Source organism: Schistosoma mansoni, chromosome W (genome assembly GCF_000237925.1).
Source record: "Schistosoma mansoni strain Puerto Rico chromosome W, complete genome".
Classification (NCBI taxonomy): domain Eukaryota; kingdom Metazoa; phylum Platyhelminthes; class Trematoda; order Strigeidida; family Schistosomatidae; genus Schistosoma; species Schistosoma mansoni.
In genome coordinates, this window is record NC_031502.1 from 37,000,621 (window position 1) to 37,021,347 (window position 20,727).

Here is a 20,727-nt window from a genome sequence, read left to right on the forward strand (position 1 = left end):
GTTTTATACAACAAACAATGAATTTTTAGTAATCTTCATTAATTGCAACTTTGGTCAATAATCGTTTATTATTCATTCCTCGGGAATTTCTCTATAAATATTGGAACTATACGTAATGCAAGTTTCTTGGCGAAACTTTACTTCCTTGTTTTAAGTTATTGTACCCAAATTTTAACCCAATCTAGGTGTCTAGCAGATCAAAATAAAAGTTTCTAGAAGCTATTTCCATGACAACTTAAACAAAGTTAATCTTTCTAGCACCAAAAGCACACGATTATGCACAAACTTTCTCGTAGTCTAGAACTTCGAACAGAATAGAGCAAGTATTAGAAAATAAGTATTTTTCCCTAGCTTAGGATATCGATCTATACAAAGTGCCTCGACAGTAACTCCATATATTTTGATTAATCTTTCCAGGTTATTTTTGATGATGATCCTTCTCGTAAAAATAAAACTACCACCGAACAAAAGGAGGAGGTGAATCAAGCGATGATTCGGTTAGTTTCTTTTTCCCTTGTTTTCATGTTGTGACTGGTCTTTTAACTGCAGCTTCCTTGTCGACACGCTTAGGATGAATCGTTAGAATGGTTTTAAATTTCTGTCTCAATATGTTCCGAATTCTTGATTGCGATCCATAAGGTAATCATGGGTAATGGTTAGAAACTATTATTTCTCCCTCTAAATCTTGGGTTTGCTACTATTCCATTCTTTTCATTCTTCAATCTTATCCGTCGCTTTTTAAGACATTTCTTATGTTTAGATGTTCAGCGTAATTGGTATTAGTTTTTCTTTTTTGCTTCTCATTAACTACCTTTTTGGCTTTACTGATATATGGTGTGACATTTTGGATGGATGCACATTCTTGCTAGATTCAAAATTGACGATGGATGACTGACAGAACATCCCCCAAATGCCCTAGTACAGCCGAGAGTGGGGAGAGTTAGCTCTTTCTCGAAATGCTCTCACATAGCCATGTGCATACAACCACTGCCAGCGAAGTCCTACTCACGCCTTCTCTCGGCGGGCGTGTTGTTTACGAAAGTGAGAGAACGAAAATCGAGTGTTCAGTTCCTTAACCGAGTTAGTAGATACAGAGGATCCACCTAGGGGAGTTGAAAAACCCTGATTCCAAACCCAGTGGTTCACATGTGCTCCAGAATCCTGATGGAAGGAATGGCGTATGAACCTATTGTTGGTCACCGGCTACCATGGGACTGCATCTCCTCACGATTCTCCACTGCCTCATGGATTAGACCTTCACGTCAAAGTCTCGTGAAGTAGCCCCCTAAAAAAACCACCTGCTTCGGTCTGGGCAACCGGGCAATATCCCAGCCCTCACGCAAATCGGATGATTTATGTGGTGCATGTCTATTTGGTGCCTCCTTGTACCATTGTTTGTGTTTAAATAAATAAACAAAAGCAAATATTGCTTATTTTATAGAAAATGATTAACTAACATTATGAGCATGAAAGGTATTTAAGTAAACATGTTTTTATTTACATACACTTATCGTATTTTTTTATTTAGTCAAAATCTAGTTAGTCATACAATATTTTTTTTATCCCCAATGTGCTTATCATAATTGACCCAGTTAATAAATTTGTTAGGCTGTTGTGGTTGATGTTATAGATGATTTGTTTGAAATTTATACGTAAGCTTGACTTATAATCCACTTGACCATTCCACAATTATTTTTTGTTAATTGTAGTGGTATGGTAGATGAATCTGGCGACCATTTCGTTGCTTACTTCCTACCAACTGAACAGACTAAACAATTACGTCGTTTGGATGCTGAAAATCAAACACCATATACTGAAGATGCTGCCTATGAATATGAACTTACACGAGAGTACAATTGGAATGTCAAAAATAAAACTATGGCCAATTATGAAGAAAATTATTTTTTCTGTTTTCGTAAAGATGGTATGACTTCATATGTAATTTGACAGTCGTATTTTTTCTTGTTACTGTCTGAATAAGATTGTGTTTCTTCCCTTGTGTACGTTGTGACCTATTGCTGCAGAGGCCGCTACTACACTGGCTGTTTTCACCTGCATTTGTTGATGTGTATGGGATAGAGGAGCTAGTGATCTGTGAAGTCCGAATTGTCTAGTTGCGTCCAAGTTGTCCATTATATTCCGTACTTCCCCTGAGATGCAGAGGTTGACATAACCCAGTCGACCACTAGAAGGAAGAGAAAAGGCCAGAGTAAGCAACCTTGTCAGACACTGGTCCTCACTTGGAATGCATCTGTGATCTGTCGTCCATCCACGACCTTTCAGTGTATTCCGTCGTGTGAATTCCATATGATGACAATCTTCTCAGTTACACCACAGTGTACCTTTCTCTGCTCTTGTTCGGTTGTTTTTAATTACTGTCTTCTTTTCCTTCCTTTCTTGAATCTTGTCCAGGGTTTCGATAGAGATTCATCCCTTATGATGATGCTTCTTGCAGCCCAGCACCTCCTGACACGTTGGAGTTAATGCTTCTTTGATCCCTTTCCATTTGTCTCCCACAGTAGTTTCTCCTTCTGTGAGTAGATCTCGTAAGACTTGGAATCTGTTGTCGAGAGTGATCGTGGATTCGTTGAGTTTTTTTAGTATCTGGAAGGAAAACTGTATTGAACTTTTGTAATGCCGTTTCCCCGGTTATCCAGTACTTCTCTAACTTCAGTTTCATCTTGGCAACCACCAGTTGGTGGTGATCTGAAGCTATTTCAGCTCCTCTCCTGGTTCTCACGTCTTCCGTTGACATTCTAAACTTTTTATTGATACAAATATGATCTATATGGTTCTCCGTGGTGTGGTCCTGTGAGATCCATATAGCTTTGTGTATGCGTTTGTGTGGAAATATTGAGCCGCATATAATCGATTTGTTGAATGTATATAGGTTTGCGAATCTCTCACCATTTTCGTTTCTCTTTCCCAGTCCATGTCCTCCCATGATATTTTCATATCCGGTGTTGTCCACTCCAATTTTGGCCTTAAGATCTCCCATCAGGATGGTCAGGTTGTTTCCTGGTCACTTCTCTATAGTCGATTGCATCCTCTCATGAAACTGGTCTTTATCTTTTGCATTGCTATCATTGGTGTGTATAACACTGGATAACATTCATTGTGATCCCTTCCTTCTTTGTTTTGAAGGGTGCTTTGATGATCCTGGATCCATATGATTCCCACCCTATAAGTGTTTTTCGTGCTTCCTTGGATAGCATCAGTGCAACTGCCTGCTTGTGTGTGTGTAGCATTTTCTTCTTCATGACCAGAGTTCAACGGCATCTCTGTCAGATCTAATCTTTTCTGTCTAGCTTGGGTCCAATGTGTCTTACTTATTCCAAGCACCACGAAGTTGTATCTCCTCATTTTCGTAGCCGTTTGGTTGGTCCTCTTTGTCTCTCGCATTGTCCAAACGTTCGATGTACTGATATTAATTGTTGTTCTAGTTGTTAGAAGGGGAATCGGTCTCATGACTCCGAAGAATCTCGGCCTTCAGAATGAGGTGCCACGATTCTTCTGAATCAATATCCGTCTACTCACAGGACAGAATTTAATTTTTTTATTCTGGTTAGTGTTTTTTAGAAGTATTGTTTTCTATGGAAAGGGGTTGCTGAATTCAAACCCAACCTTCCTCTTTTACCTGGCCTTGAGAACGTTAGTAACCTTAGAACAGTTACGTGCGTAGTTATGTAGATGAATACATATCCATATATCAAGGTGGCATATTTTGGTCTATGAGCATCCTCTGTCATGTCGAACAGTATTCTCTTTTAAATTTGTTAAATCTAGTTTCAACTTTTCACACGTTACTGAATTCATTTGTGTATTGTTTGACAAATTCGGTTAATAAGTTTTATCGTTTTTGGAAAGTGACTTAGACTCATAGAGTGTTGTGATCTACTTTGTTTGGCTGGGTTAGAGTGTCAAGATTTACATGAATACAACTCAGTAACCAAGTACATTTTTGTTTAGTTCTTTAATATCACAAATTGTATAAGAAAGCTAATTATGAGATTGGCTTGTTAAAAATATAGTAGATAGACTATGACATAATTATTTGTCAACTAATCCACCGCTTTGAGATACATACTACTTAGGGATTATTAATTTATTTTTGTTCTGGTAAATGTATTGTCATTGAACCTATTAGAACCTAGGAAAACGCGTATACTGATATTCGCTTTCTTGACTTCTTTACAGGAGTTTACTATAACGAATTAGAGACCAGAGTCCGTCTCAGTAAACGACGTAAATTAAACCAGTCTGGTACTAATGTTGGCGCTCTACAAGCCCCCAAAACTCGTTTGATTGTTCATCATCGAGATTTCACAGATGAAGAATTGAAGGCTCAAACTGACCGTTTATATATGCTTGAACATGATGTTGAAGGTGACGAAGATGATGAAGAAAATGCAGATGGTGACGAAAATGATGCTGATGAAGAAACAATGAACATTGGAAGAGAGGCCAATCGTAAGACTAATTATAACGGTAATTTCAAGTTTTTCTAGTGTATCATATATACTCGCAAATTTTCAGTATTATACACTGAACTATCTATTGTAATTGGACAAATTTCTGTGAAAATTATTAACCACTGTCAAGCATGAGTAAAGTTTCACTTTCCTCTCAATCACCAAAATAGTATATACCTATGAATTAAAAAGTAATTTACCTTAGTGATGATTTGTGCATCGATATTTGTATACAGTCTATTAGAACTGAGTAATAATGCCAGGATGTTTGGGATGCGTTTCTCCCCATCCAAATGCAAATTGTTACTCCAGGACTGGCCTGCGTCAACACCTGAACTAACGATAGAGAGTGAAGTAGTTGAACGCATCGACAACTTCACTTATCTTGGAAGTCTGATCAGCCCTAATGGGTTGGTGTCTGACGAAATCTCAGCACGGATTCAAAAAGCTCGTTTGGCTTTTGCCAACTTACGTTACCTATGGCGAAGACGAGATATCGGTCTATCAATTAAGGGACGAGTATACTGCGCAGCAGTTCGCTCTGTTCTACTTTACGGCTGAGAAACATGGCCATTAAGAGTAGAAGATACTCGTAGGTTACTAGTATTTGACCACAGATGCCTAAGAAATATTGCTCGCATCTGCTGGGATAACCGGGTAAGTAATAGTGAGGTTAGACTCAGGGTATTAGGGAATGATGGTAAATCAGTTGATGAGGTCATGAATCTTCATCAACTGAGATGGTTGGGCCACGTGTTACGTATGCCTGAACACCGATTACCACGACGCGCAATGTTGACTAGTGTAGGGGATGGTTGGAAGAGAGTTAGGGGCGGCCAAACCAAAACGTGGCATCAGTGCTTGAAGTCACTAACTTCTAGCCTGAGCCATGTTGGTAGATGCAGACTACCTGGTTGGGGTCCGCGTGACTATCGTAACCAATGGTTGGAGACTGTGTGACATGGCTCAGAATCGATCACAATGGCGTAGGTGTATACACTCTTTATCTTCCCTTAAACCTTGAGATTAAAATTGCTTCATAACTTTTTTCCCTCCTATACTATATCCTTATATACAACCTTTCTTTATATACTACCACCACTAAATTATTTCTATGAATCCGGTGTTGATCTTGTTGTGCTAACGAGGTATGGCAACTTGGACCGATGCATATATGTGCCTGGTCCTACGTTGTTGCTGACTGACTGACTGATTTGTATACAGTTCTATTAAATGAAACGGAATCTATTTGAAAATTCCCTCGATTCTGTTTTATTTATTACATTAATCATTTTGACCATACTAATATTTGCCGTGATCACAAATGAAGTATATTACTGCAGCTCACTGAGGCAAACTAGTATAGGCTTTAAAGATGGTTAAAAAAGTACTTAAAGATGCCCAAACCCATTTATTTAACGGATATTGACCATATCAACGAAAACAACTATGTTTCATTATTCGGATCCTAAATATCCCGTTAATCAATGGTTGGAGACCATGAATGATATAACTCGAAATCGCTCCTTATTTTAGATGGTCCGGACTATTTGTTATCATATTCCTTTGTCTTTTATGTATACATCTATTAGTCCTTTATTATTTTTTTGAATCGACGAATTACTCAGTTGTAAATCGTATTAACTTGAACTCTTCAATATTGTGAGAAATTCCATGCGTTCTTCATTTTTCTGGCAATTTTGTGATTCTCCAAACAATTGCGTCTGTATATCCCATCAGTTTGCTAGTTCCTTTGCTATATATGTTTTACAAATTGTTTCGTAACTAGTCTCAGCCTTAACACCGTTCAGTGCATTGTTTGCAACATACCTACTAATAAAATGTGTGATAATAGTAAATTGATACCACCAACGACAACTAGTTTAGTTCATAAAGCTAATAATCCAATATTTATTATTACTATCCTTACAAAAATAGTTGAAGGCAAAGTTCATTTCACTAATATATCACTCACACTTACTTTTTTAAAAGATTAATGAATTCGTATTTGTTATAAACTGTTTTAGTTTTATTTGTTTGTTAATTTGATAGACACCAAACCTTTAAAAATTTCACACTAATCATTTACTCATTTACTTTCTTAATCAAAAGCAATTAGGAAACAGATCCAAGTGATAGAATTTTGACTTCATTATTGTTCCAAAAAGCCACCAGTATGGAACTAAAGTATATTGACGATCTGGTTGGATTTAAGATAACTCTTTTCCTGTTTTTACGGGTTATTCACTCATCCATATGGCTACAAAGCATCCTTGCATTATAGGTAATCCCAATTCATGATGTAAACTCTAACTACGGTCTCCTATTTTAACTTCTAATCTTGATTTCAGACGCTACTTTGAGTCTAGTAGTCAGTTTTAAGATTTATGTAGGTCGTTAGGGTACTTTAGTTCTACCACTCTCAGTTGCCATCTAAGTCATCTAACTGACCTCTTTAGACTGAATGTGTTTAGGCTCCATATGTAGTATATGCAACATAAAAACTCGGATATTATCTGTTAAATAATTCATCAGTTTTTGAAGATAATGTCCATTCGATAAGATGATTTCTTTAATTACCTGTAAGCTAATGAGTGAGTGGTGCTAATTAAGACTAGTATCAGGTAAATCATAAACTGTATTCACAAAATGGGGCTCAGCTTTTACTAGAATTATAGAATGAGATATGTCGGCATCATGTTTTCTTTGGAAAAGTTGTAAACTAATGTGATGTTATAAATATTTCCTTCAAATGAACCTTGGTAATTGCTCATACCAACTATTATATCAATTCAGCATACTCAAAAGTGACCGATCTTGTAATAGGAATCATAAATAATTTACTTATGACGATTAATTCATATTTCGGCATCTTGTTTTTTGAAATCGCGTAAAATCGCGCAACGCAGTCATCCAGTTTTACAGCCAACTAAAAAACGCATCAAGCTACATCGATTGTAGTTGATGTTTGTGAAATATATGTCCAGTTAGAATAGAGATATGCTAGTTTTTGCATACAAACAACCAATACCGTCTCTAGTCTCTTGATTTTGTAGTCTTTCTATGCAGTGATGTTTACAGGGTGTAATAGAAAACATTCGCCCATTTTCTTTATCTATTGTCTAAGAAAAGCTAGATGAATTATCGTTTCTATTAGCGAGTTAACCTGATAAATTTCTCAAGTTACTATTTTCTTAAGACACATTTTTGTGGAAGTAAAACCCTGTATACGAAAATTTTCTCGGCTTTAGGTAGTGACGACGAAGAAGAGGCAGAGGATGGAATTAGCGATGGTCAAAACACTGAGGCTGGAGAAGAAGCAGACGAGGAAGCGGAAGTCGAGGAAGAAGATGAAGAGGTCGAAGAAACACAAATCGGTGAAGCTAAAAAACGTTTCCAATCTAATAATAACTATAATCGTTCTAAAACATCTCATCATTCTGATGAAGAAACTGACTTAAGTGACCTAAGTGATTAATTGTCATTCAGGCCGGACATCATTGTGTATGCCTGTTTCTCGTATTGTATTAGTTTGTTTTCTTATTAATGTGCAAACTTTCTTCGATAATGTGTAAATATATCTATTTTATCATGCAGTTTACATTGTTGGTTATTTGCAATCTTTTAATAATTTACTGTATCACTACAGGATATATTTCTTAAAAAAATTTTCATACTAAGTAGTTAGTTAAATTTTAAATAAAAGTTAATATTTCCGAACTCTCACTATATGTGACCCTGGTCAACTTAATATATTTTTTAGACCGATTCTGGATATTCAACTAGGTTTTCTCCCATTCAAGATGTTCAAAAGCCAAATACGAGAATATATTAGGGTTGGTATACTACAAAGGTATTAACTCAGGTCAAACGTATATCAACCAGACCAATACCAGCTAAGATGAGGGTGTCTAAATTATAGTGTTAAGACACCGCAGGTATTCAGAGTTTGACAACTCATTTACACATAGCACCTTTATAATCGAAGTATACTAACCCAGTCAGGGGTGAAGAGGTTTGAGTTTATATTCGGAAGGGTGTCGATATCTCGAGAAGCGTTTGATCTAAGCTGGCTAACGGTTGTAGGAGTTGCGTAGTACGGCGTACCCACTCGATCTGGTTTGGTTGCGTGACTGAGTGCCCTCAGCTGGAATATATCCAGTAAAACTAGGGAGGTCATTGCTGAAGACATACGGGACTATTTATTTTGACAATTCAGTTACCGCTACAAGTGAATTTATATAAGGGTTCCAATGTATAAATACAATCTTATTCCTAAATTTGGAGTAACAGTTTCTGGTTTGTGTTTTCGCCTAGTAACCTTATATGGCTGCCAAGATTGACTGATAAAATCACCTAAACTAATAAGCCGTAGCTATATACCAATCATTTGCGAAGTTTACACTACTTCATGTTGAAAGTTAATGAGTATACTTTTCTACTGATTCTAGAAGAAAGCTGAGTTAGTGAAAAGTCAGAGTCATTCGGAAACATTCATATCATTGATACCATTAGAAAGAGCCTTATCAATGTTCCACTTGGTTATGATGATAACCTAAGTGACATAGAGATATATTTCTAGACACATAGAAACCAGTTTCATTAAGTTCCCAAACTACATTTATTATTATTATTCACAAACATCTTATGGGTACATAAGTGCTGTGAAGAAACCATTTCGGGTTTCTTCAGAATTGCAATAATACACAATTTTCAATAATGTTAGCATTACATTTGCCATGTTTGAGAAAGGAAGGAAAAATAAAATAATAGTAGAATAGTATTAATAAATCATGTTCTGCGTAATTGGCGAGAATTTTGAATAGATTTTGAAGGAGGAAAGGAAGAAACTAAGGAAATAGAAATAAAGGAGACGCGGATTACGTAAATAGCTTGACACAGAACAAGAATAAACAACTATGTATGTATAGCAAAACGAGTAATAAAAATAAGACAGAATAAATTAATAAGTAAATAACTTATTATTGCGGTAAGATATGACGTTCGAATAATTGTTTGTGTGTGCGGTCATAGTTTGGGGTGATGCTATGAAAGTCTCAATTAAGTGCAAAAGATAATCAATATATATGAGGTGTATATGCATAGTGAAGATAAAACGGGTCTGATAAGTTGAATTCAGCGTAACACAAGTTATTATTTTAATCCAAAGCTTCGTAATCTTAAGAATAATATTTATGTAGAAGGAAAAAAGAGAGAGAAAAGAAATAAACACATAGTGAAAGGGTCCAATCATGATCATAATAGTGTAATAGTTTTAGACTTTTGAGATAAACGAATAATTTAAAAAAGAATAATAATAACAATAAATGAGAAAAATCAGGAAAAAATAATTAATAACAATAATAATAAACCTTTACTGCACTCGGGTAAATACGTGTAGATTTATGTAACAGTATACAGAGTGAAACCGGGTATTGGTATAACCATTAGTGAAATAATAATTTAGAATGATTCTACGATAGTCACAATTAATTGCAAAGCATAATCAAATATAAATTTCTATATGTTATATATATGTTATGAAGATTAAAAAATAAAAATCTGAGAATTTATTTGTTTAAGTGTAACATAGGGTATTTTGTTTTTAGTTGTAGACTTTGGATGTTTAGGAATAAAATATGTTAAGAAGGACAAGAAGAGATGAAAAGAATATCAGTATGTTTCGGATTCAAGTCGAGGACCTTATCACATCATATGAGAGCTGAGGATTTATATGCTTTAAAAAACTAATTCACTGAAGGTCTGGAACTCAAATGTGCTTATATAGATTTCACGAGATACTGAGACTATATATCAGGTGTTTAGAAGGGATACGAACATTCCTGTTTTAAATTTCAAATCATTGTATATCAGTGTGAAGCATTCAACCAGTATTCTTCGAATGCTGCTACCCTATGTCATCTAATTTTGTATTTCCTATGTGAATGTGTGGGGAGTAGTGTAACGTCGTGTACTATATTACACCTACATAGCTTACTTTAGTTTCTGGACAAGCCGATTTATCCGTCCATTATGAGTCATGTTTTCTCATTTTCAATTATTTACTTATTAATCTTGACTATTTTTATATGGGCGTAGATGTGTGTACCCTTCTTATCCTATTTATCACATGTCTGTCATTTATTCTCGTCTGATTATAAATATTAATTAACGCTTGATAAAAGTGAGTTGACTTACCAGCCATCTCCAATACGTGTTATGTATGTTTCGCTCGCTAACATTTGCTATTGTGCTCAGAGCTCTCTGGTCATCGTTATTTGTCAATAAAAATGTAGTTGCTGCTTCCCTTTGTCTTCTGACTCTATACACCGTTAAGATTGGTATTATAACGGCTATCAGGGTGAACGATTTCCGAAGCACGCCACTGCAAATGCATAGCAGGTTGGGGAATCATACTGGATGTGTGATTAGTTGGCTAAACTAACGTAATTATTATTTTAAACCAGGAGTACGGAATTCCAAAATATTTTGGCTTCACTCCTATCATCATAAACAACAAAGGCAGTCAAATTCTCTTAACCACTTCAAAAGAGGTACTCCACACTACAAAGTGGTACACAGCTGCGTCAGGAGGAAGTATAAGTCATACAAGGAAGTACGTCGAGTATGAAGCTGTTGAATCTGGCAACTAGCAATGCAAACCTCCGAAAGTGAACGAGAAAATGGAGTATTTTCACAGATGGAGGAAGACATAAAACAGTAATATTTGTAACGGTGATCACTTTTCTCAATACTACACCCCAGCTGGGATTACAGGTAAGCTATATCTTCATTTGTGTCGACTGTACTTGGTCTGACTAGCTTCCTGGTTCATTCGTAACTACTAGAGTAAGTACTGAACAGGCCTGGGGATTATTAGTTAGAATATCGATTTCATTTCTGTTACTTCTTATCACAAGTGTCCATTTATAAGTGTGAAAGAATGTGACAAGTATAAGAATTATTACCCGTTGTATTGCGTAAATTACAGAACATCCATGGAACTGTTGTGAATGAGAACACAGATGAGGACAACCGATTATGTATTTAGCACAAATTATAAAGTTGCTTGAAAAAATACAAAAACCATATTCTGATACTCTATTTGCAAAATATTCATTATTTGTCTCAGGCCTCATTGTTCCTGGATTTCCACACCAATTGCTTTCTATTTCTGTTCTTCTCTTATCGATCTTCCCAATCTTCTGCTGTCAGATATTCCATTCCTTACTCACGATATATAGTACATATGCCGATATAAGTAGCCTACACCACAGAACTACCTATTTTTTTAGGAACAGTTTTACGCAATACACAAATGAATTCAAGATAGAAATTAGCTATCACTTCTCGAACCAGCATCATCTGAACCTACTAGTGGGATTTAACGATATCTGGGTTCGGCACTAATAAATGATAGTTAGGGATCTTATTCAGTAATTCTCATTACACTAGGTGAATTTCAGATGATTTTGAACACAGCAGTTAACATTAGATGAAAAAAATCAAGAGGTGCGACTTTATGGATGATATAGTATAATTCACTCTTTAGATGGATTCACTTATGATACAAGTGATACTTATGGGTGGAGTCTTAAGTGCTAGCTAACACAAGACTCTCTGACAACGATTTTGTCCCCTTCATGTAAGAGCTGTAAGTCACATATTACAATCACCACTTTGCCAATGTTATGCTTACTTACCGAAGTGATAGAACCTTCAGGATTCGCATTGCAGCTTCAAGACTATGAGCTTCCCATGTTTTCGTGACGATTTAGGGAGTATTTATTTCTCGCTTGATGGTAAGGTACTGTCTATTTATACAGGTGAAGCCATATCTCTTTACAAAATCCTTAATTCACGTATGATCTTATTTCAGAATCTACTATCGCTAAAAATGTCTACAGACACAGTAGTCGAAATCATACATTAGCATCCTGAATAAATCCTCTAGTACCTTCACTTACACCAATTCATACGTGTAGGAAAAACATGATTGCCCAATTTATAAACGCAGCCACCTTCCACACCATTTGCAACTAAGAAAGCCAGATTTCAGACTCCTTCTTTCCTAAGACAGTCTGACAAGTCATGGATGGAGTTTGACATAATGCAGCTAGTTTTCTAGGACATAAAGATAACGAAGAGTTAGTAACGGCTCCAAACAGAAATAAGCAAAACGTAAATTAGAAGAAAATTACATCTATAAGGTGTATTTTCTGAGTAGTTAAGATTTTCTCAGTGTTAGCGTTCAGACTATGAGCAACCTACCGAACAGCAGACTTTATTCAAACATTATTTTCGGTATTATTATCAATTGTCCCGTCAGTCATTATAATATCCTGATAAACCTTCTAATGTATACAGAGATTTTAAAATTTTTAACTTTTTTATCATAATTCAGTAGGGGCGGGGAAGCATACTGAAGTTTAACTTCACCGAAATCCGGCTTTTACAGATTCCTGTTCGGCCTCTTCATTGAAGATATGCTGTTAATAGTGAGCCGGACAAAGTTGATACCTGTATATCTAACGATCTGTTAAAGATGGAGAACAAGTAGTGAAGCGGTCATAGTAAGGATAAAAGACAGATTCAATGTCAAGTAAAGATAGGAAAATGCCTCAGCTTCAAAATAGTTAATAATCGTAGTTTAAGCCTTGTAATTCAAGTCATGCGACCATAGGTAACCGACGTAGATGATCTGTATTGAATGGTTGGGGCACACTCGAGCTAGACGAGAGTGATGCGACCAAACAGCTAACGTCGAAGTCATACCTTACGGGTAGTACGTAATGTGAGTTGTACTTCCGTCGTATCCAGGCAATATGGATGCCTTGATAACCGTACAACACAAAGGACGTTATTACAGAAATATACTATATATATTTATTTCTATTTCCTTAGTTTCTTCCTTTCCTCCTTCAAAATCTATTCAAAATTCTCGCCAATTACGCAGAACATGATTTATTAATACTATTCTATTATTTTATTTTTCCTTCCTTTCTCAAACATGGCAAATGTAATGCTAACATTATTGAAAATTGTGTATTATTGCAATTCTGAAGAAACCCGAAATGGTTTCTTCACAGCACTTATGTACCCATAAGATGTTTGTGAATAATAATAATAATGATAGGTACGAAGGACAGAGAAGGACCACTACACAATGGTACAGTCCATGGCATGCGATTAAATGATGCGCGTTGGTTGTCCATGGTCTTGATAATGATCGATGAGCTGTTCGGTATTCAGAGATCCGACTGCTGGATGGTTTGTCTAAACCCCAATGATATTTCCCTGGCTTTACATAGTGGTTTGGTGCTTATGTTTGTCAAGCCGCCTTTAGTTAGTTATTTTCATGGAGCTTAAAAACATCAGCACTGATTTTGAATGCTCACATCAGTATTTAATCAAGTAGTTTACATGAAAATGACCCTGAGAATGGTCTATGTCCATGTTTGAGGGCCTACTCGTGTTGGATGTTAATGTTATGACCTCCGACCTTACGTCTTAATTTCATCTCGCTGTTAATATCTGAATGTCGTATCCAGATGCTATAGTTACTTTGATGACTGTATAGGTGAAATATAACGTTATGACATCAATGTGTCAGTGAGAATAGGTGCAAGAAGAGAATGAAATAACCACCACTTGCGCCGGTACATGTAGTGCAATTAATTGATGCGTGATGGTTGTTTTTGACGTGGATAAATAGTTCTATATTTAGTTATCTAGATAACGTTAGACTTTGAGTACTACAATCAACTCAAGTTCAGAGTCAAAATGGCTGGTTTGTTTATGTTTTTCAGTTCACTGTATCAAACACTGTGTGCTTTTTCAAAAATTATTTTGAGATGTCGTTCGCTAGCAGCTTTGTCATTGTTTTATGGATACTTGCTTTTTACGCTAAATTTTGCCTTTGCAATGGTATTTAAATAGAATATTTGACATTACTTCATACAGATGTCTTGGTTCTAACCGTGGCAACGGAGAAAAACGATGCTCTACAGAGATTCCTGAGGTCATGTAACTTGAATGGATTTAAAGTGAAGGTAGGTAATTTTAAGAGGCGACATGCTTGTACTCAAAGGTGCTTGGAGAAGGCAGTCATTGGAAAGGTGGGCATGTTGCGAAGTCAACTGGTGGTGGACAGAAAGTCAATTTGTTGAAAGAAGAACTAGCTAAAGGTGATTACAAACCAGACCAACTTATTCTGTTTGTTGACAGGTTAGTGCAACAAAACGTTTTCGTTCATTGGATAGTCATGATTCATGCTTTTATCCGAAATAATAAGGAGTGAATGACAAAGCTAGACGCTGCTAATCACAATGACAGTTTGGTTTTAATATTGCTTTGCTAATCACTAGCTGTAGTCCAGAAATATTGACAACAAGAATTTCTTAATTAATCCTGATATGTATGCTGAAACATAAGACGCTTTCTGTGAATCCCAATTTACTTCGTCCTGAGATCTTTTTACTACCTATTGTTCTGTACCTCTATACGGATAGTGCAACGTCATCTACTATGTTAAACCCACATAGTTTATTCTAGCTTCCGGAAAAGCTGATCCATTCATTGTTTTTAAACCACGCCTTGATCTTGCCACTTATGGGCTTATTTATCCTGGCTGCTTGTATATGAGCGTAGATATGTGCACTTCTTGCCCTACTCATCACATGTCCGTAGTTTATTTTTATCTGGCTATAAATATTGATTAACGCTTGATTAAATCGAGTTGGCTTACGTGTCTTCTCCACCGCGCGTCATTTTGCTTCGCCCTTTTCTCTTTGCTTCTCCGATTGTTTTTTCAATCAACGATGTGTTCGAAATCCATTATAACATTTGACTCATTTAATCTAGTTGTACACTAACGCGAGTTAAGTCGATGATTGTATACGAGGATTGACCACATGTATATTTCAATAACATTCATACGATATAACTGGAGTCAGATATCGGGTTCCATTCAACTGACTGTTTAACAATAATTGGCAGTTTTGTGATTTGATCTGATTAGTATTGATGTTTACAAAACCAGATTGTTGATCTGGATGTTTGGGGTTCGGTGAATGTTTCATTCGGCTCATTACTGCAGTAGAGAACTTAAGGTGGAATCGAAAGTAGTGTGACTTTTCTGTGGTTTGCACGATTATTAAGATCTCCTTTATCCGGCACCTTGACAATTAATTCTTGTTTTCAGTTTCCTCCCAGACATTTTTGAGGAAAATGAAGTACGTCATTGCAGTTATCTTTATATCTACGCTGTATCGTACCATTATTTCATGCTTCCTTCTGTTGCCGCCTTGTGTAATGTTATTTTCAGGTTTGTCACGTATTTCCTCATGTCAACTACTATATTCCTCTTCACTCAATTATTTTCTTCTGTTGGTCTCATTTGTGCATCGACTTCCTATTAACTTGCTCGACTATTTCTGACTGGTGTTTTCTTGTTTTAATATCTTGAATCTTGCTCAGACTGTTCACAGAGGTCCATTTTTTCTACTTATGCTACATATGGCAGAGCGCCTTCTGACAAATTGAACTTGTTACTTCTTTAATCTGTTTTCAGATGCTCTGTATATTGAATTCCTCTTCTTATGCTTGATCTTTTAAGACTTGGAACTTGTTGCCACGAGCTATGCTAAGCTCACTGAGCCTGATGACATCTTGAAGGAGGACTGTAATAAACTTTCGTAGTCTGTCTTGACCCGTTTTTTAATACTTCCTTAGCCTCGATTTCAGCTTGGGTACCATTAGGTCACGAACCGAAGCTACATCTGCTCCCCTAATGGATTTCACATCTTTCATGAACCTTCTGGATTTCATATTGATGTGGATGCGGTCGATCTGGTTTTCAGTAGGATGGTTTTGTGAAATCCATATAGCTTTGTGTTATATCCTAATGAAGATTAAAGTACGGGTAACTTCTGTGATCTATTAGTGAACTAATATTCTATAAATATTCTTATTGTATAACTATTCAGTAATTAAACTGCGTGTATCTATATTCACATTATTTTAAGGTTCATTTTGACTTATAGATTATTATTATTATTATACGATTCACTGTTCTTAATTTATGCCCAGTTTATTGATTACAGTCTCCCACGTTCACAGCCACTTTTTAACTTTATTGTGCATAGATGTCGTTCCATATTTTATGGTGCGTTGCGGTCTGTTTGGTTGATATACAAACCCAGTATGTCTGAAATAAATGATTCGCATAACAGAAGCGGTTATTGGTGTTCTGGAATCAACTGGAAGGGCTAGGCGGATAGAGGACCAATAAGGACACTAGGCTGCTCATACCGGTCGAGCGTCGTTGGTTTGGCACAGTGTTAAGTTTGGATAAGTCTTATTTCGATTGGTAGTGAATCACGCAATAAAAAGCCGGGCATAAACTCACAACACTTTGTGCGTGGGTTTGCAAGGGAACATTCCGCTGGCTATGAGATTCTTTTGATTTTGAAAGCACACAGATCAGTCAAACCATGCAATGCTCTCTCTTTTCTCCAGATCTACACCACCCCATGATCTATTTATATCAATTGTTGTTCATCACAACTATGGGATTCAGACCTCCGTCAGGACGATCAAGTGCTTCTTTTGACGTTTCTGTATGATGGACTCGAACCTCTCACTGCTATCGTTGGTGAGTGCGTAGCACTTAATGGGACTCACTGTAATTCCTTCCGACTTTGTTTAGAAGGGTGATTTGATTATACTGGATTTGTGAATTTTGTATTCAGTGATGGAGTTTTGCGCCTATTTGGAGGTCGTCAGTGCAACTCCTTGTGCGTAGGGGGCATATTTTATTTCATAGCAATAATAAAGCAACACGCCTTCTGAAGTTAGTTTTTTCTGCTCAAATTTTGTCCAATGAGTCTTACTTATTATAAACACGGTCAGGTGGTATATACTTATTTCCACCATTATTTGAATGAAAATCTTAGTTTCTGTATTTATTGTTACCCTGGTTATCAAAAGAGGTATCTGACTCGTGTCTTCAGAAGAACTTCGGCCTTCATCATGAGGCATCATAACTCTTCTATATTAATATTCTTCAACGTCCAAATAAAGCTTTATTCTTTTTTCTGGTTGGCCGTTTTTGTGGCTGGTTTCCTCTTTAGGAAGTCAGGTCTTTAATCTTCGTTATCTATCGATTTTTTAACCAGCAACTGCTTCAGAGTAGCTCCAGAAGGATCTAACGAAATCAACAATCAATGCAATATTTGGATCAAAATGTTCTCATGGTTTTATGTTTTTTCTAGCATTAGGTTCTAAAAACCACATACAACTAACATCTACATATCAAAATTCTAAAACTAGTGTTTTATTGGATTGCTTTACGTAGGCAAACTAATCCATAACTTTTATTAATCATCACATTTGTCAATTAAGTATTTTATAATCTGAAATACATTAAATACTTTAATTTTTCTTACAGTTATGACGTTGTTTTCATGCAAAATGTGGCTAAGTTACTTGAGGAATATGAAAAGTTTAAATCCAAAGTTATATTTTCTGCGGAGGAATTTTGTTGGCCACAACCAAGCTTACAGGTAAATTAGGCAGTATAGCTACGTAGTAATATTAACTCTTCTTATCACGTGTGGTGGTTTTATCATTGTTTTCAGATTTTTTGATCATTTTCAAAATATATTCCTTATAAGTATAATGTAAGCGTTTCTTAAAATAATAATATAATATCTGTCTACATGTTTTTTGGCTCAACCACATACTAGCTTATTATCATGCAACTTTTTGTTCATGTATGGAGTTTTTGTGAAGTTCACGTTTTGTATGCTTGGTTAACTTTTAGTATTTATTTGGATATATGTATAACATCTGATATATCCCTCTTGGTACTATATTCTTCTAAACGTAATTGAAATCACTATTGCTTCTTAACGATAATTTCACTTCATATTATAATTAATAATAATTTATGTTATAATTAAACCATGATTAAAAAAAGCATGAAACTTATACATTAAAGTCACCATTATACAATCTTACAGTATACTTACCATTCTGATCTGTTGTTGCTAATTCAGTGGTCTTTCAATTGATTTTTCACTAACTTAGCTTACAAAGATAATAAGTTTGTATGTTAGTGATCTTTTCCATATCTTTTTCTTGTTCTTCTTATAGAGCTCATATCCTGAAGTAAAACCTGGTGAAAAACGTTATTTAAACTCTGGCGGGTTTATTGGACCAACAGCTAATTTAATTAAAATTGTCAATCACGAACCCATTAAAGATGATGATGATGATCAACTATATTATACAAAGATATTTCTGGACTCAACGTCAAGAGTAAGTTTTATGCTCTGATAATTGAATAATCATAAAATAAATAATTTTTATGATACTCTTAGGATTCATGATGTAATTACTATACTTCAGATATCTCCATAAATTTATGAGCATAAGTTCATGGATTTGTGGTGACTTCGAAAAAAATATCTACGATATTCGAAAACACCCGTCCAGATTGAACTATAATCGAGGTTAATTTTACAATACACTTCATAATTTCTAATAAAGTTATAAGGTTGTATATATAAATACAATACATTAATCACAAAAAATAAAAGTGGATTATTTTTATTCAGAAGAGGGTTTTGTGGAGATTTTAGTAATTTTATATAGTTAAGATCATGAGTCAATTGGAACTAGACCACCGTGGAAAACCGTTTCGTCCTATTGTGGGACTCCTCAGAAGTGCGCGTCCACGGTCCTGCCTCGCAGGATTCGAGCCCAGAACCTACCGATCTCGCGCCAGTGCACTTAACCGATAGATCACTGAGCCCGCATCCAGCGGTGTTAATGTCTAACCTCAACGAATCCACGAAATTGCGCGACCAACTTCCATTGTACTGATGTAGATACCTGTCTCTACCTGACATGGATTAGCTCCACTGGCCACGACTTCTCACTAGAACTCCAGAAATTATCTCACGGAACCAGTCACTAGTGAGCATATGATCATTGTCACAAACGGTAATGTATGCCTGTTGTATTTTTTGCAAAATACATATACAGAACAATAAGGAGTAGAAAAGAAGTAATTAATGAAATGGTTTCAACATTCAAAGCATCTTATAGTCAAAAAATTAATGGTATATATGGGATAACTTACACGGTAACTCATTGCAACTACTCACTAATATTTGCCTTGTTTTAAAACATTTAAATTCAATGGAAATATGTAAAACAGAAAACTAACAACAATTTAATACAATATTTTATAAATGAAAGAAAAGGCGTTTTTTAAATCTCCTTTCATGTAAACTAAAACATACAATATATGGAAGTTTAAATGAAAAAGAAAGAAACCGTTACTCTATTAATGCAAACTATATGTATATTTTAATGTAAAATAATTATTATGTTGAACAAATTTAAACTAATTATTAATTTCTCTCATAGAATATGAAAGTATAAGATTTTTAGTAAGTTCTTGTTCAGTTTGTTGGTTAAATTTTTAGTTTGAACGAGATTATATATATATTGTTTGGTTTTTTATGTGAAAATCATATAAGCAAAACGTTTTTCTAACTAAATGACCTTAATAATTTACAGGAAATTTCACTGTAAATATGCACCATTAGCTTCTAAAAGTATACATTAATAATCTTTCATATGTTTTAGTGTAAAGTAAGGGCTTTTAATTGTGTTATATTTGTAACAACAAATATTATGGAACGTTAGAGTATATTTGATTAACTTATATCGAAAATCGTCTATATAAATCACAAAAATGATGTAGTATTGACCATTAACTGATTATAATCAGAAAGGGTTTTGTGGAGATTTAGTATTTTCACAGTTGAAAGCGTGAGTCAATTGAAGCTAGACCACCAGGGAAAACCTGTAATCACTGTACGGCCGAAGCCGTCAAGTTTACTTCCATCGAGTCAGCCTTTTTGATTGAAGCGGTCTCGAGTGACTTGTTTGAGCATTTGAGCTTGACCATGCATGCCTATTGCTCCTTTTTCGACTTCTTCATTGTTTCCAGTTTTGAATTCTGTAGCCAGTGTACTATGTACATAGGATGTGCCCTCCTGTGAGAAAGAAAAGAATGCATCACCCATGCTAGAACAGGGAGGGGGGCTCCTTTTGGGATATTCATCATCGAGTTCGCCGGCAATCATGTACAGAGTCTGTCACTGGTCGATTGGTTTAGTGCATGTTGGCCTGCTGATGACGCTCCCGCATTGCGGTATTTGAATGCCTACTTGGGACA

At 35.7% G+C, this 20,727-nt stretch overlaps 1 protein-coding gene across 1 annotated transcript in view; it reads left to right on the plus strand.

The window, feature by feature from the left end:
* Smp_045940 (putative procollagen-lysine,2-oxoglutarate 5-dioxygenase) overlaps positions 1-20,727 on the plus strand; it is a gene marked incomplete at both ends in the record, with an annotated part of 33,556 nt that overhangs the window by 1,990 nt on the left and 10,839 nt on the right. The window contains 7 exons of the mRNA XM_018789572.1: positions 418-497; positions 1,710-1,924; positions 4,198-4,356; positions 14,436-14,524; positions 14,563-14,699; positions 17,923-18,037; positions 18,630-18,794. Of these exons, the coding sequence (XP_018655001.1) occupies positions 418-497; positions 1,710-1,924; positions 4,198-4,356; positions 14,436-14,524; positions 14,563-14,699; positions 17,923-18,037; positions 18,630-18,794 (960 nt within the window). The remainder of the gene's footprint in view (positions 1-417; positions 498-1,709; positions 1,925-4,197; positions 4,357-14,435; positions 14,525-14,562; positions 14,700-17,922; positions 18,038-18,629; positions 18,795-20,727) is intronic.